At 33.9% G+C, this 16,702-nt stretch overlaps 4 protein-coding genes across 5 annotated transcripts; 2 read left to right on the forward strand and 2 right to left on the reverse strand.

Annotated features, from left to right (window-relative positions):
• The first annotated feature begins 6,722 nt into the window (after window positions 1-6,722).
• LOC18010264 (bifunctional UDP-glucose 4-epimerase and UDP-xylose 4-epimerase 3) lies at window positions 6,723-9,366 on the forward strand. Its single transcript, XM_006391710.2, has 9 exons — window positions 6,723-7,201; window positions 7,418-7,467; window positions 7,564-7,699; window positions 7,797-7,898; window positions 8,054-8,281; window positions 8,375-8,456; window positions 8,582-8,664; window positions 8,750-8,841; window positions 9,108-9,366. Exons 1-9 carry the CDS (start codon window positions 7,004-7,006, stop codon window positions 9,190-9,192), a joined length of 1,056 nt encoding a protein of 351 aa, XP_006391772.1. The 5' UTR covers window positions 6,723-7,003; the 3' UTR covers window positions 9,193-9,366.
• A 219-nt stretch (window positions 9,367-9,585) lies between these two features.
• LOC18010274 (E3 ubiquitin-protein ligase At1g63170) lies at window positions 9,586-11,460 on the reverse strand. 2 transcript variants are annotated; one of them, XM_006391712.2, is made up of 5 exons: window positions 10,713-11,460; window positions 10,511-10,633; window positions 10,290-10,422; window positions 10,033-10,206; window positions 9,586-9,901 (listed from the first exon to the last, which is right to left on the reverse strand). In XM_006391712.2, exons 1-5 carry the CDS (start codon window positions 11,273-11,275, stop codon window positions 9,725-9,727), a joined length of 1,170 nt encoding a protein of 389 aa, XP_006391774.1. In that variant the 5' UTR covers window positions 11,276-11,460; the 3' UTR covers window positions 9,586-9,724. The 2 variants fall into 2 exon arrangements, with proteins under 2 accessions (XP_006391774.1, XP_006391773.1); XM_006391711.2 differs by having other exon boundaries at window positions 10,511-10,630; window positions 10,713-11,275.
• Window positions 11,461-12,260: 800 nt separating this feature from the next.
• Window positions 12,261-12,624, reverse strand: LOC18010292 (defensin-like protein 159). Its single transcript, XM_006391713.1, has 2 exons — window positions 12,573-12,624; window positions 12,261-12,442 (listed from the first exon to the last, which is right to left on the reverse strand). Exons 1-2 carry the CDS (start codon window positions 12,622-12,624, stop codon window positions 12,261-12,263), a joined length of 234 nt encoding a protein of 77 aa, XP_006391775.1.
• A 795-nt stretch (window positions 12,625-13,419) lies between these two features.
• On the forward strand, window positions 13,420-15,631 carry LOC18010129 (replication factor C subunit 2). The gene is made up of 7 exons (XM_006391714.2): window positions 13,420-13,660; window positions 13,973-14,079; window positions 14,212-14,313; window positions 14,469-14,664; window positions 14,840-14,968; window positions 15,046-15,240; window positions 15,324-15,631. Exons 1-7 carry the CDS (start codon window positions 13,499-13,501, stop codon window positions 15,432-15,434), a joined length of 1,002 nt encoding a protein of 333 aa, XP_006391776.1. The 5' UTR covers window positions 13,420-13,498; the 3' UTR covers window positions 15,435-15,631.
• The last annotated feature ends 1,071 nt before the right edge of the window (window positions 15,632-16,702 follow it).

The following is a 16,702-nucleotide window of genomic DNA, read 5'->3' on the forward strand; positions in this document are numbered from 1 at the left end:
CCTTTGTGGCTCCATTTTTGTTCTTTGCGGTGGGGCTATTGGGACATAGACCGCACATCCAAAAATATGGAGATGGGATACATTTGGCTCCTTGCCAGATGTTAACTGTATCGGGAATATTCATTGTATGCACTTGGCCTCATCTGGACCAATGCCCTAGCATGTAATATAGCATGTCCCCATACAGTAATTGGGAGTTTTGTTCTCAATATTAACGGTCTTGCAATCAACTGCAACCATTTTATTAAAGACTCAGCCATGCCATTTTTTGTATGAACATGTGGAACCGGATGTTCAACATCGATTTCTAATGACATACAATAGTCATTTTTTCGATGGTTTTGTAAGATCATCTAAGATTTTGAAAATTAAACTATATGCCTCAGTAAAATATTACGAACTCTATGTATTTTATGATACTTTTTATGAATATTTATAGAAAAAAGAACATTAAATCATATTTTACTAAGTTACCTTTTCATCAAAAATATCTTAATTTTTTCGGGTCAGGGTCAAAAATACCTTAAATAATATTCAAATAGATTATTTTTTTTGGTCGAAATTCAAATAAATTTTTATTTAATTAAAAAAATACTACTATAATCGTTGCACTAAATTTATATCCATTGCCAAAAATATGTCTAAAAAGAAAAACAAAATAATAATGACACACTAAAACAGCGGTTGACAATTAACTTTGGAAGCAAGCAAATACTGTAAGAATACAACCAAATTAATGATATCATACATACCCTAGGATAAATAATGCATGTAAATACATTTGCTATCAAGACTAGTTTGTCGTATGGATTTTTCGTCAATGTAGTTTTTAGAACATTTTCCCATGTAGTTCCTGCTGAATTTTGGATTTTCCAAAAATGAATTCCTTCAGACATTTTGTTCTGTAACCAGTCAATAAGAACAAGTGCTAAAGTCACAAAATTTTCTTTCAAATCCTGGGTAGATGTCATCCTATATTTTTAACATAAAAGTAATATAATGATGTATAAAATATATTTAAAACATATCAGAAATAAAAGATTGTACCTTTTTGAAGGTAGTAAAGTTCAATTACACATTTATGATGACAGTTATGGGGCTGATGACCAAACACATAAGTTATTTTTTATCTACTTTGTCTAAAATGACCAAATCTTGCACCATGAACCAGGGAATAAGCTGCAAAAGAAGGGAAAACATGTAATAGCGAAATGAACCCACATAAATAAAGACTTAATTAGTAAATTATTAATTATTTTGGATTTTCCTTAGAAATTTTACAAAATGCAAGATATCGTCGTTTTTAATTTTTAAAATGAGTTTTGTATGATTGTACGAGAGTAGAAAAGATACAACACTATATAGTATTCAGGGCTAACAACCTATAATGCTTAGAATCAAGACTTAAATTTCTTGGATTAGAGGCAATCATCAGTTTTCATCTCGAGACACACTAGCATGCATCATATATATTACTAAATTACCTGTTTTCCAAAAGTACATACTTTATCTCTTCAATATTTATAATGAAAATACCAATATTCCAAAGTTTCAATATTTTTACCTGACCTTCCTCTTAGCTTCAGCTAATGGGTCCTTACAAGAGCAATATTCCTCCAAAAGTGTATCATTTGATGCTCCAAATTTGACAAAAGTCAGTTTTTTTTCCCATAAACAAACCAAAAAGAAAGTCTTTTAAAATCAGTAAGACTAAAAATTAATTCAAATCCATACAAAAACAAATTATAAGACTCAGATGATGCTTAACTGTAGGATAGTTCTCGTATGAAGATCATGTTGTTCTCTTTTTAGAAAAATTATTTAGACCGTCGTAGGTCTTGAAAAATTCATTAGCAAATTTTTGTTTAACACTCCCAAAAATTTGTTTGCTAGAAAATGACAAAAACAATTTGGTTTGTTGTGAATATGAAGATGAGAAGATTGATCGCTATATAGTCCAACAAGAACCTAATAATTAAACATATATATTAGTTTTCATAAATGAAGAAAAAATAAGTAATATTGTACCCCAAAAAAATAAAATTAACCAACATATTTGTACTTTGGAAGCAACAAGTCAAAGGACAGCCCAATCTATATAATTTGGGTCTAAACTATCTTAATCCTTAATTATCTAAAAAAAAATAGGAAACAAAAGGACTGAAAAGTAAACAAACTTTTTAAGTTTAAATTACCCATTGAGGAATATGCTAATTATTACTTTAATTATTTAATTAATATAATACATACCTTAGAATAGACCATGCATGTAAATAGAGACGGTGCTCCTCTATCAAGACTAGTAGTATGTTGTATGATATTTCTGTATTCACTATTTTCCCATGTAAGTTTTTAGAACTTTTTCCAATGTAGTTCCTACTGTATTTTGGACTTTCCAATAATAATTTTTTTTAGACATTTTTGTTCTGTAACCAACAGTAAGAACAACTGCTAGTCAAGTATATTACATTTTTTCTCAAGTCCTGTGTAGATGCCATCCTATTATTTTCAAACGTAAAAGTGAATATAATGAGGTATAGAATATATTTAAAACATATCAGAAATAAAAAAATTGTACCTCTTTGAAAGGCAATAAATTCCAAGTACAAATCTATAATGACAGCAATAGGGCCGCAAAAGAAGGGAAAATATTTAATAACCAAATGAGACCACAAATATAGACTTAATCGGTAAATTATTAATTATCTTAGATTTTTCTTTGACGGTGAACAGCACTGGATCATGTTTAAATTCATTGTTACTATTTTAGAAACGTCTTTAGACTGTTTGAGAAATCCATTACCAAAATTTACTTTTAATACTCAAAAATGTGTTTGCTAGAAAATGACAAAAGCAATATGGTATTGTTGTGAATATGGAGATGAGCGGATATCATTCTATTGATACTAAAACAATACTCATTAACCAACATATTTGTAAGAAATTTTTGGTGACCAATGCACTAATGTTGTATTTTTCTAGAAAATTTACAAAATGCAACACATCATCAAGATGAGCTGTATATGATTATGCAGTGTATGAAAAAAATATAACGCTATACAGCATTCAGAGCTAATAACTTACAACACAACAAAAAGAATAAAACCTATAAATCAACAATTTTTCAATTTCTACTTTATTCAGAGCATCCTATCGTTATAATCAAATTTCTCAAGTGTTAATGTTTACATTTTCATGGTGTTTGAACCCCCAAAACCTTAACCTTCCCAAACAAAAAAATGTATTAATATAAAGTTTTTGGACGATTATATATGGTGTGGTCACAACATCCATTGCTCAGATACATATGGTGTGGCCACAACATATATTCCACTAGTGGATGTTGTGGCTGCTCAGATACTGTTGTGGCTACATTATATATATCCTAGCAATTCATATTGTGGCCACATCAAATATATCTGAACAATGGATATTGTGATGATAAAAAAAAAATGTCAAAATTTTTGGACAGATATATCTGATATGACCACAACATCTACTGCTCAGATATTCCAGATTTGACTAAAGCTTGTGATGGATTGGGAAATCTCTCCCTCTTTGCAAGTTAGAAATAGATACTCTTCCTTGGTTGTCAAAAAATTTTGGAGTACAAACTACAAATTTTAGATACTATATGGGTCTTGACACAATTAAAAGTTACTTCAACTTACCAAAACAAACTCCAAAATTGCTAATTGAACTAGGGGGTTTAAAGCTTTCTTTAGGCATTATAGGTTTCAGAAAATTAATTGAAGAGAAGGAGCTAGAAACTTGCCGACTCAAAAACAGAGAAAGCTAAAGACGACAAATGCTGGTTTCTTTCCCAAACTCGGAGGAGTTAATATTTTCTCACTATTTATTTACTCTCTTTAGTTAAGGATTAGTTTAAGGGGGGGGGGGGTTATTGAGAGTTGGATTTATGAAGATTTTAGTTGATTTTAAAAATCACGAGATTTGTCAAATTTTTAAGAGTTTTGTTGGATTTGTAAAATTTAGAGAGAGTTTTATGGATTTAAACAATCTATTAATAATTTTTTAATATGACAGATTTTGAGAATCCAAGGGATATAGGTAGTATTTTGAGAATCATGATTTATGAATTAAATTACAAAGAATCATTATGCCAATAACAATAGATTATAACAGAATCATAGAATCATTAAAATGCAGATTTTTTGAATAACAATAGATTTTGATTAGATTATAAAAATCATCATATCAATAACAACTGATTTTTATAATCTTCAAATGAATAACAGATGAATCTATTAAGAATGTAAAAATCCACAAACCAATAACTATAGAATCTTAAACTCTAAAAATCTTTATAAATCAACTCTCCAATAACACCCCCTAAATATCTCTCTAAAGTGAGATTGTGCACAATTGTTGAACATAAGATTTTGATCATTCATCACCATGAATGTTTTTCCTTTTCAATTAGTTTTAAAACATTTAGTTCAAAAATTAAATCAATACGTTATTGATATATAAATGGATTTGTTAATTGCTTTTGCTAAGCGCAGAAGTAACTCATCATTAGTTCCTCCTATTTTTAAACAACGTAATCTCAACTGAGATTTCAGATCCTTCTCGCCCAACTCAGCAATCGAGTTATTATCTATCTTTGGAAAATACCCATCTTGTCCCTTTCTAATTGATACCGCTAAACGCAAAAGCCTACTCTCTCGCGATCCTGATACTGATAACCCACGTTCCGCAAGCTCGATTATCACTTCCTTATAGTCAAAGTCAGACAGTGATTTACCATTTAACTCTGGATACATCACTTCGTTTACATATGGATCCAAACCTGAATCGTCTTGTGTTGGATAGTTTACCGGAGCTGAAGAATATCCATTAGAGTCCTCTACCTTTTCCATGTCTAAAGAGAATCGATGTATTTCCATGTCCAAATCTGAAAAAGCTTCCACTGGATTCAACACCATGAATGTTTTTCCTTTTCAATTAGTTTTAAAACATTTAGTTCAAAAATTAAATCAATACGTTATTGATATATCATTCATTTGTGACAAAGAAGAGTGAGCTTAAAAATATATGCTCAAAGTGGGCCATCGAGTGAAGAGTGACTTTGACTTTGCGTTTTTTTTTTCATTCACTTAATCATATTTATTGACATACAATATAGTGCTTTTGATTAAAAATGAGGAATTACTAAGGCTAACATATAAAAGGCTTTCAACCCAGGTTTGTAGGTGTTGGATTTAGCCATGAAGATCAAGACAAAGACAAGAGAATAACTTAGAGAGCAAGCCTGTGAGCTCGGAAAATCAGGCTCACGTGACCGGAAGAAGTTTGCAGGACCACACACAAAATGTTCCCGTTGCTGAGGCTCTGATAAAGCAAAAGCAAAATGTGTTTTTGTCCTGTATCAACTCCAAGTTATGGGCTAGTCTTAAATGACTAAGTGCCAAAGACAAGACAAAGACGTGGAGGCTGCAAAGGGAATTAGGTCATTTCCGTGGGCATATAGAGCTGTATTTCACATCACTGAGATAGACATAAGAAAAAGAGAGAGAACTTTCATTAAAAAGTGTAAGCTTGGTGAGAGTTCTTGGGGAAACAGAGTAAAGAGTAGAACCGAGATTAGATCCTCTACTTCTAATTCTTGGGGAAACAGTGTATTCCACTTAGTAATTAACAAAAATAAGCATGAAAAACAAAAAGTTTTAAAAAGGAAAGAGATAGCAAGAGAAAATCCTCTACTTCTAATTCTTTTTGCTTTAACTAATATATTACAACATTTTCAGTTTTATAGTACCAATAAATCATTTTGTGTCTTCTAAAGATGTTGCACTTTTTTAAATTAAATGATGCTTTGTAACTATTTCATTTATCCAATTAATCTACTTTATAATAAAAGTCCATTTGGAAACATCATGGATAATGCAACATTTTGGAATATGTGGATAAATAAATATCGTTATAAAAATATTCAGAAAAATTCAGATATAAATAGAATAAAAATTCAGATAATAGAGTAATGATTGCTGGTGAGGCTGACGATTTAAACAAACATAGTAAGCACACAAATCAATAATCATGACTTAGGTTTCCTGGATTAGAGGCAATCATCAGCAATTACACTTTTCATCTCGAGACATTAGCATGAATCATATACTCCAAAAGTATACTTTATCTCTTCAAAAAGATTGTTATTTAAAAAAAAATACAAATATTCGAAAGTTTCAACAAGTATAAGATATTGAATAGTCCTCGACTTAATTATTTACACCAAAAACTACGTAGAAATGGTACGATGACAAATAAAGAAACAACAAAAATCAAAATTATACATACAAAATAGCTGAGGACAATTATCCTTTGTAACTTTGGAAGCAGCAAGTAAAAAGACAGCACAATCCATATAATTTGGGTCTAAACTATTCTTTTCTTTTTTTGTAAGTAGGGTCTCAAGTCTAAACTACCTTAATCCTTGTTAATCTAAAAAATTAGGAAACAAAATCGATTACACGAAGGACTGAAAAACAAACAAAATCGATTACCCATTTTCCCCTTTAATCCTCGTGGATTTGGTCTTTTCTCGTTATCCATAATCCAAAAATAGGGTAAGAAAAGGCAAATGAATATCTTCCTTTTTTTTTCGTTCAAACAAAATCTTTTTTTGGTCAAAAAGGTGTAAAGTGTTTTCATTTTCCCCTTCAATTATTTAAACCAACCTTCACGAGTTCAATTCCAAGATCAAAGAAAGAAACGGATCAATCACCTTCATCGTCTTCACTTTTGATAAGAAACCAACAATAACAGAGATTTCTCTTTTTCTTAATTTCGCTTTTGCGTCGTCGTTCTTATCTTCTCACAAGAAAGCAACAGATCAATAAAGACTCTTTCTTACTTTTTTTCGTTCTCTCCCTCTCTCCTTGATTTGATCAACCGTCAATTGATCTTTCTTCTTTTATCCTATATAGTGAAGAAAGTCTCGATTTTTCGAAGTGGATTTTTCGAAATTCGTTGAGAACAAATGGGTTCCTCTGTGGAGCAGAACATTTTGGTGACTGGTGGTGCTGGATTCATTGGGACACACACTGTTGTTCAGCTCTTGAATCAGGGTTTTAAGGTTTCGATCATCGATAATCTTGATAACTCTGTCATTGAAGCTGTTCATAGGGTTCGTGAGCTTGTTGGTCCTGATCTCTCTAACAAGCTTGAATTCAATCTGGTCAGTACCAAAGAAAGCTTGGACCTTTTATGTAACTTTTGGCTATTTCTTAGGAATTGAGAATGTATATATGTTCGTTCGTCTATTAGAATATCTTTGAAAGATACAAAGAAATCATTCTTTCTGAATTTTTCAAGTGATTGATGTTGAACGATCCTTAGATTTTTATTTGTTTTGGAAGTTATATAAGACTTTGTGTGTCTTGATTCATTGCAGGGTGATTTAAGAAACAAAGGGGATATTGAGAAACTCTTTTCCAAACAGAGGTAATGTTGAGACTCAAATTATGCAATTTTTTATTCATGTGAATAGATTATTTCACCTTTTGTCTAATATTTTTGATTCTTTGTGAGGGAATACAGATTTGATGCTGTGATTCACTTTGCTGGTCTTAAAGCTGTGGGTGAAAGTGTTGGAAACCCTCGTCGTTACTTTGACAATAACTTAGTTGGAACAATCAATCTATATGAGACAATGGCAAAGAACAACTGCAAAATGGTTAAGATCGAGTCCTTCAGTTTTCAGAAATGTGATTCTTCTCTTTAGTTATGATTTTAGTATACTAATTGTTTGTGATGCTGGAATATATATACAGATGGTGTTTTCGTCCTCTGCAACGGTTTATGGCCAACCTGAAGTAGTACCATGTGTGGAAGACTTTGAGTTACAAGCTATGAATCCTTATGGTCGTACTAAGGTATTAAGCTCTCGAGCTACATCAAAGTTGTCAACTTGAAAACATGTTCTGAGCCCCTGACCTCGAATACGTTCTGTTTTGTGTCCATAATCTTGAAAGTTATCTTATTTGTAACTGAGATCTTGAAAAGTCATGTCATTTCTCTCTTTATGTAGCTGTTTCTTGAAGAAATAGCTAGAGACATTCACACGGCTGAACCAGAATGGAAGATAATTCTTCTGAGGTATTTCAATCCCGTTGGAGCTCATGAGAGCGGAAGGATTGGAGAAGATCCAAAAGGCATACCAAACAATCTTATGCCTTATATCCAACAAGTGGCTGTTGGAAGATTACCTGAACTCAATGTGTTTGGACATGACTATCCTACTAGTGATGGCAGTGCGGTACAAACATCGATCATACTCTTTCTTGATAGAAAATCTCCGGTTTTGATTTCCTGATGGAAGATTGATAAACTAACATACAACTACTTGCAGGTCAGAGACTACATCCATGTAATGGATTTAGCAGATGGACATGTCGCAGCATTGAACAAGCTATTTACAGACTCAAAGATTGGTAAACTCTATTAAGACATTTACAAACTGTTTGTAAGGGTTTTGGTTTTGATTTGATGGATTTGATCAAAAGATTAGGATTTTTGAGATTGTTTTAATGTGTTGGTTCGTCATTTTAATCTTTAGGCTGTACTGCTTATAATCTTGGGACTGGACAAGGAACTTCTGTCTTAGAAATGGTTTCTGCTTTTGAAAAAGCTTCTGGCAAGGTAAAAATTATATTCTTATTTTCCCAATTACGACAATGGATTAATGGAAATGCTATAACAATCAGACATTTTTTCTTTCTTTCAGAAAATCCCTATCAAGCTATGTCCAAGAAGAGCTGGAGATGCAACAGCTGTTTATGCTTCAACTGAGAAAGCCGAGAAAGAACTCGGATGGAAGTAAGTCAATCGGTTTTACCATTTTCGTATATAGAACGAACTATCTTGTATGCGAAAAAGACTTGATCGAATCTTTGTATTGCATGAATCAAGAACGTGATACGTGCAATCTTCATGCTCGTTGATATAGAATTTGATTAGATTTTTAGGGTATTGAACAGAGAAGTATAATGAATTTTGACAAAGAACCATACTTTGAATACTTTTAAAAAGTTATATCTTTTTGAATACTTTGATTAGATTCTTTTGTGGTTTTTGTTTATCAGGGCAAAATATGGAGTAGACGAGATGTGCAGAGATCAATGGAACTGGGCAAATAACAATCCATGGGGTTTTCAAAAAAAGCCCTGACATTTCTTTCTTTTCTCTTCAAGCTTTTTCCTTTTCGTTTTCACCACTCAATGTATAAGGGGAAAAAAACATAGATGTAGTTTTATTTTTCCTGCATCTATTCTATTTTTCTTTTCAAAAAAGGTTGTATCGAACGAACCAGTGCTCTTTCGGTTAATAAAAAATCACGTTAAATACGACACTAACTTATTAGATGTAAACTCGAGGCTAATCTTGAACTTTTCTGAATCCGTAAGCCAAATATTTTCGAGTTCCATTTTAAAATAGTCCGAGTTTGTGCATGTAAGGATGCATCAAGCTCATAGTTACTTGTCTAAACTCAATTCATAGATCACTGCAGAAATATTCTCAATTCGAGACTGTTGTCTTGTTGAGCAAGTAAGAACCTAAACATGTAAACAGAATTCGAAAACATTAACTCAAAAGGTGTATTACAAATCACAGCAAGCTGAACTATTTTATTTCTTGGTTCCTCGCTGCTAATGATACAGATTCGCATATTTGCAAGTTTGTTTCTTCTTCTTCCTCTGTTCTAGACTTCCTCGCCATCTTCATAGTTGCTGCTCTTGAGTATGTTGTATTTGCAGAGAGGACACGTAGCGTTTATGTAAAGCCATTTGTCCACACAACCGCAATGGAAATGATGGCCACAAGGAAGTTCTCGTAACTCTGTCTCGTCTTCATACGCCGAGAGACAAATGCAACATTCCTGTAGATTCACAAACGCAAAATCCGGTTTTGTTCGTCAAAATCCAAACAGAGACTAGCCACACATCATAACATGACATGCAAAGTATACAGGTTACTAACAGAATGGAGAGTGTTTTTGTGTTTACTTACTGCATCCTCATGAGGAAGAGTATGCTCGACGGGTGAATCTGTGCCACATTCAGTCATCACTCCTCCTGAATCTCCTTGTGCTTGTTCTTCATCAAAACTCTGTTTTTCAGAATCACCAACCTTTCGGAATTTGAATTTAGTAAGTTGGTCAATGTCTTCTTTAGAAGCTCCTTCCTGCATTTTGAACAGATTTTCATTGGAACAAACTCGATTTTCTTGGGAGGTAAAAAATGACAAAACAGGTTATGAGAAGTTACCTGTTCTGCTACGGCATATAGAACTGCAATGATGCAAGGCAAGCAGCAGCAAACAGCAATGCCGATAACACAAGCCAAAGCAACGCAGAAAACCACAAAGAACACATCGAAACCGAGAAAAACTATACACAACCTATACAAACAAAGACATTCAAACAAAATTTTAAGAATTTAAAAACACTCAGAGAATTTAAGAGATAAGAGGCAAGGAAACAACAAACCAATAAAGCTGAGGAGATCCTTGTGCTAACTCTTGGCCACCAGAAGATACCCAGTAGAATCCAATGATCCACCATATAAATGAAAACATCGTGTTTGCAGATTCCAGATGCTTAGCAAAACTGCTTTTCGAAATGATTACAAAAACACTACTTTAGCCAAATTTCACATCACATTATCTGTAATCTGCATTATTGAACATACCTGTTGCTTTCACTCTCTAATTGCCCTAGTTCCAAACCCAAACCCACTTCTTCCTCCATTGAAGAAGAAGAACGAGATCTTGGACTCCTATTACTTCTTCTTCTATTCCTCTTACGATACTCCACACAAACACATAACATATGCATCATGCATTGCAACCCATATCCAATAATCCAAACCCTAAGTGGCATATTCGGCTTCTCATCGCTACTAAGCACAAGAACAGCTGTAGCAACGGCGACGAAAGCAAGGTTCCAAACGAAATCCAGAACCACCACAGGCTTCGAGTAAGCCCAATCGCTTTGCCTCTCCTCGAGCTGCTCCGCCGCTGATTCACGAACAAGCATCGACGGCTCTCTCATCATCATCCTCCCGCTACTTGCATGTCTTAGTAGCCTCGCCGCTTCTCTCAGCCCTTGTCTCCTCACTGATCGCCGTCCACCTCCGTCGTTATCACCTCCGTTAATAATCAAAGGCGTCTCATCGATCATATCGGAAGAATGACGGCGAGATGACGCCGGCGGAAACGGTGAGGAATTGTTCGCCGTAGTCTCTGTTGACATTTCTTCTTTCTTCTTCGAATTCTCAGAAATTGATCTCAATTTGATGAAATTGGTGTAGAATTACGCCATTAAAAAGGAGAAATTTCAATCTCAGAGACAAAATCGGATTTGCTAGGGTTTCGATTCGAAGAGAGAGAGAGAGAGAGAAAGAAGATGACAAACACGGACAAATGGGAAAAACGTGATTGTTGTTGATGTTTTGAATTGAATACAACAAATCAATTTAATATGTATTGTCTCCTCAAACGATAGCCAAACAAAAAAAGCGGGGCATGTATGTAATATCGAGTATTTTTGAATGGCTACAAAAGCAGTTACAATACTCTGGTCTATATTTCGTATTTTTCTCCTTTTACAGGCCCCTATATGTAAAATATTATGAGATCTAAATTTTGATAATGAACTCAATGTATTTGGACTTAAGGCAATGCCGCAACATTAAACTAGCTATTTACTTACATAAAGATTGGTAAATTCTATAAGATATATTAAGTGTTTAAAGGGTTGGTTTTAATTTGATGCATTCACTCATCAAAGATTCAGAATTTTAATTAAATGTTTAATGTGTGTCATTTTAATCTTAGGTTGTTACTGCTTATAATTTCTAATCTTGGTACTGGTAAAAGCAAATCTGTCTTAGAAATGGTTTTTGCTTTCGAAAAACCTTGTGGCAAGGTGATATTTCAATTATTTATTGTTTGTTGGATTATTTATTACGACAATGAATTTTGTGTCAATGAGATCAGAGACTTGAATGCTATAAACAAACATTTTGTTTTGCAGAAAATTCATATCAAGCTATGTCCAAGAAGAGAAATAGCTGTTTATGTTTCAAATGAGATAGCTGAGAAAGAACTAAGATGGAAGTAAGTCGATTGGTTTTTACCATTTCTGCATATAATCAAACAAATCCTGCTTGTACGTGGTAAAAAAAAAGCGATAAAGCATATTATTGCTTGAATTTTAATTCATATCGAAAATATTGCTAACAATTAAATAGACAACCACAATTAGCAGGTCCAGGAACTTTAGGATCATCAAAACATTTTCCAACTCCGTTATGATACGTAAAGCATAATAAACGGCACATGACAGGATCACATGAATTTCCTTTGTCAATGGTCATATAACATAGCTTTCCCTCAGCTCTTTCGAACATAAAAAAAGCTACAATATAGACAAAACAAAATATTCTATGTTAAGCGATTATTACTAACTGCATTGAACTAAATAACGTCGTATGTATATGAACATATTTTTACCGAAGTATTTGGAAAATGGAAAAATATGAAATTACCTGAGAACACAAGCATGAGTACAAGGACATAGGAACAAGATAACTTGGCCATGATCAATATTACAACAAAACTAAGTTTATCGATGTTTTGTAAAAAATAGAGGTGATAAGGAAGAAAACTATTGTCTTTCGATATATAATAGAGTGGTAGTCAGGTAAGGGATGTTATTTTTTCTTTGATATATATGAACATAAATGAGAAAAAGAAACTGAAAAAAGTTTGAAAACTGTTGGGTTTTTCCGTTACTGGTCGGCAAACGTATGTATATGATAAAATAAAACCAATGTCCCCAAATAATCAATCAAGAATAACAATAAATTCAAACAAACCTGAAGTTTAGCCCTTGACCAAGAAAACATGAGGCAAATCTTTAAGCTAATCAAGAAAGTATATCCTCTCCCATGGCGCAACCAAAGTAACATCCGGAAAGTTCATTCCACGAGCAAATACATCGAACGTGACAAGAATCAGTCTTTTCAATTTTTAAAACTCGTCTAATACAATGGAGCTGAGGTATGTTGCTGATGTCACTCATTCAATAGATGAGATGAGAAACTCAATGGAACTAAAGCAGGTCATGTACGTAAATATTGAGTATTTGTAGGGGCTACATGACGTAATTACAATACTTTGGACCATATTTGTATTATTCGAAATTCAAAGGCTCTTTGATGATAAATTACATATAGGCAGAGTATATATATGTAAAATACAGAGTATTTGAGGGCGGGAGGGGGGCGTAAGATTTATATAGTTTGATTCAGAATTCGTATTTTTCTCATTTAATAAGCCCTTTAGTGCAAACTGATCCTGTTTCCTAAAACTAAAACCCTTGGATGGATTCTCATTCTCCGCCAATTTTCCCTCCAAACCAGAAAACCCCCAAATCTCACTGGCCGGAGATTCTCTTTCCTCGGGCTGAAAAATGGCGTCTTCGTCTTCAACATCTTGCGGCGGCGGTTACGAAATTCCGTGGGTCGAGAAATACAGGCCGAGCAAGGTGGTCGATATCGTCGGAAACGAAGATGCCGTCTCCAGACTTCAAGTCATCGCTCGCGACGGGAACATGCCTAATCTGATCCTTGCGGTGACATTTACTGTTCTTAGTTGCTCGATTCTCTTTTATCGGCACTCTTTGAATTCAATCCTCATTGAAATTGCGAAAAAACTGTTCACGGAGAAACTACTTAGGCAATTAGGTTTCTCTCTATGTAGAATTTCATGATAAAGCTTGTTTATTTTAGGGCTTTGATCATTTACTATCGTGTGTTTACTAGAACCAAGTATTGAAGCTTTGATTTTTATTTCACCTCTTCATTGATAAATAAGCTGCCATTTTGTAGTGTTTAGTAGATTAGTATCACCTTACTTGTAGAAATCTGAATTCTGATTTTGTCAGGGTCCTCCTGGAACGGGTAAAACAACGAGCATTTTGGCTCTTGCTCACGAGCTCCTTGGCCCGAACTATAAGGAGGCTGTTCTGGAGTTAAATGCATCTGATGATAGGTATGTTTATAGGTGTTGTCAATCTTTTTAACCAATGGGTTTTCGATATTGGATGTTTGGTTCCATCTTCTTTCGTTGTTTGTTTGGTTCTTATTTTTCTATGTGGCATTGTTCTTCCTGTTATGGTGGTAGGGGTATCGATGTTGTGAGGAACAAAATTAAGATGTTTGCGCAGAAGAAAGTAACACTTCCTCCAGGGCGTCATAAGGTTGTCATTCTCGATGAAGCTGATAGGTTCGTGCTGCTAAGCTAGTGGCTTTTACTTGAATCTTTATTCTCTTCTCTGCATTTTCACCCTATTGGCTTTGCCACTTTCTTATTGAATTGTGCGAGTCAATTTTTTTCCTGATACATTGTGTTGCCTTTTCTGTTTTGGTTTGCAAAATCAGCATGACATCTGGAGCACAACAAGCATTGAGGAGAACGATTGAGATCTATTCAAACTCTACTCGGTTTGCACTTGCTTGTAACACGTCAGCCAAGATTATTGAGCCTATTCAGAGTAGATGCGCCCTAGTTCGATTCTCTAGGTTATCTGATCAGGAGATTCTAGGCCGTCTCATGGTGGTGGTTCAAGCAGAGAATGTATGGATTCTGCCACTTTTCTTTCGTTCTACATGTTTACATACCTGAATCAGATCCCCTGTTTTGCCTTGGCTAAGAAATCAAATCGATCTTTAATCAACAATAAAGAAAGCTAAGCAATATGATTATGACCTGAAATTGTCGACATTTCTAATTGCTTGTGTTCTCAATCTAGGTTCCGTTTATACCTGAAGGCCTTGAGGCGATAATCTTCACAGCTGATGGTGACATGAGGCAAGCTCTGAACAACTTGCAAGCCACATTCAGCGGTTTTCGGTTTGTCAACCAAGAGAACGTCTTCAAGGTTCGATACTAAACCTTAATTCACTTAGCTTATTCATAAGTAGAATCTCTCCACTTATTTCCTCAATTTTGTTTCAGGTCTGTGACCAACCTCACCCGCTTCATGTCAAGAACATGGTTCGCAATGTGTTGGAAAGTAAGTTTGACGATGCTTGTCACGGCATGAAGCAGCTATACGATCTAGGCTACTCTCCAACCGACATTATCACAACGCTTTTCCGTATAATAAAGAATTATGATATGGCTGAGTATCTGAAACTTGAGTTCATGAAGGTATGCATATAGTTTTTTTTCACATCTCAAAAACATCACACTTTCTGCGAATTTTATGTCTAAGACCAGTTTATGTTATTCAGGAAACTGGATTTGCGCATATGAGAATCTGTGATGGAGTTGGATCATATCTTCAGCTATGTGGTCTTCTGGCTAAGCTAGCCGTTGTTCGTGAAACAGCTAAAGCAGCTTAAGCCAGGTAAAATCAACTTATATCTAATTGATGAACCCGTGGCCGGTTTGTATGATTAAGCCGAGTTGGTTAACTCTAGTTGTTTGATAGTTCGAATAGATCTTGGAATTTCCATGCTGTATCATCACTCTTTTTTCAAGATTTGACTTGTTTGTGAATGTTTCTGAATATTATCTTTAAAGCTAAGCCTAACCATTTTGGTATTTTTACATTACTTAACAGAATTCTGAGAAAATAATTTAGTAGCTTTAGATTCTCAGTGAACCTAAAGCCTATAATCATTAGATATTATTTTTTTTCTTCTTGAAATTATATACTTCAATCTTGTGGCCGTGTTCAATGTATAAAAAAAGGGAACAGATATTCCAATATATCACCCAAATTCTATCAAAAAGGATTCATATCCGTTGTTGGATCAACCATATCAATTTCGTACATCAACCGAATCCAATCCAAAAGTTATCAATTCCATTGATAACTGAGGCCAGAGTATTTCATTTCTCCAAAATATCGACTATATATCAAGCATCAATCTTTGAAACTTTATTCAATTTTAATTTAAGGTAGGTTTATAAAGGCTAACTCAGGATCGGTAAGAGGTGAAAAGGGATTTGAGTTAGTTATCGCGTGTTAGTGAAAGCTTATGTATAAAAGAGAGATCTCTCTCATTACATAGTAATCTTCTTTTTTATTTGTGTGACAAACCTAGAGTTTATGTTCTTGATAGAGAGCTCTTGTAGTCGGAAACGATTAATAATGAATTCTCGGGTAAAACTTGGCCAAGACATACGAAATTATCATATTGATCAGATATCTAAACTCATATAAGTATTGTGTACTCTCTTTCACTTTTTCTCTCTATTCCGTCTCCTCTGAGATTAGGTATAGTTTTCTATATGTTCATTCTTAACAAAAACAGATTTTGATATTGATAAAGATTTTTTTCTTGGGTTTTTGGCTTTTTTTTTTTGTTTTTTAGGAATGCAGGATTCCACATTCCGGGTCTAGCAATTTTATCTTTTGTTCTGATTAAGACTTGTATTATAAAAGAAAAAGTGGTGTGACATTTATCCCATTTCACATACTTTTATAAATCATATAACTAAATAAATAGGTTTGTTTTAGATTCGATGATCTGTTGTTAGCCATGAAGCCTATAATCAGTGAGGCAGTCAATAACCAACCATTTTATATCAAAAACATACATTATACAAATTTGGACTTGGATGAACCAATAACCTATTTGAAAACAACGTTCCTTACCTTTGT

The sequence above is a fragment of the Eutrema salsugineum genome, unplaced genomic scaffold (genome assembly GCF_000478725.1).
Source record: "Eutrema salsugineum unplaced genomic scaffold, Eutsalg1_0 scaffold_8, whole genome shotgun sequence".
Taxonomy (NCBI): Eukaryota; Viridiplantae; Streptophyta; class Magnoliopsida; order Brassicales; family Brassicaceae; genus Eutrema; species Eutrema salsugineum.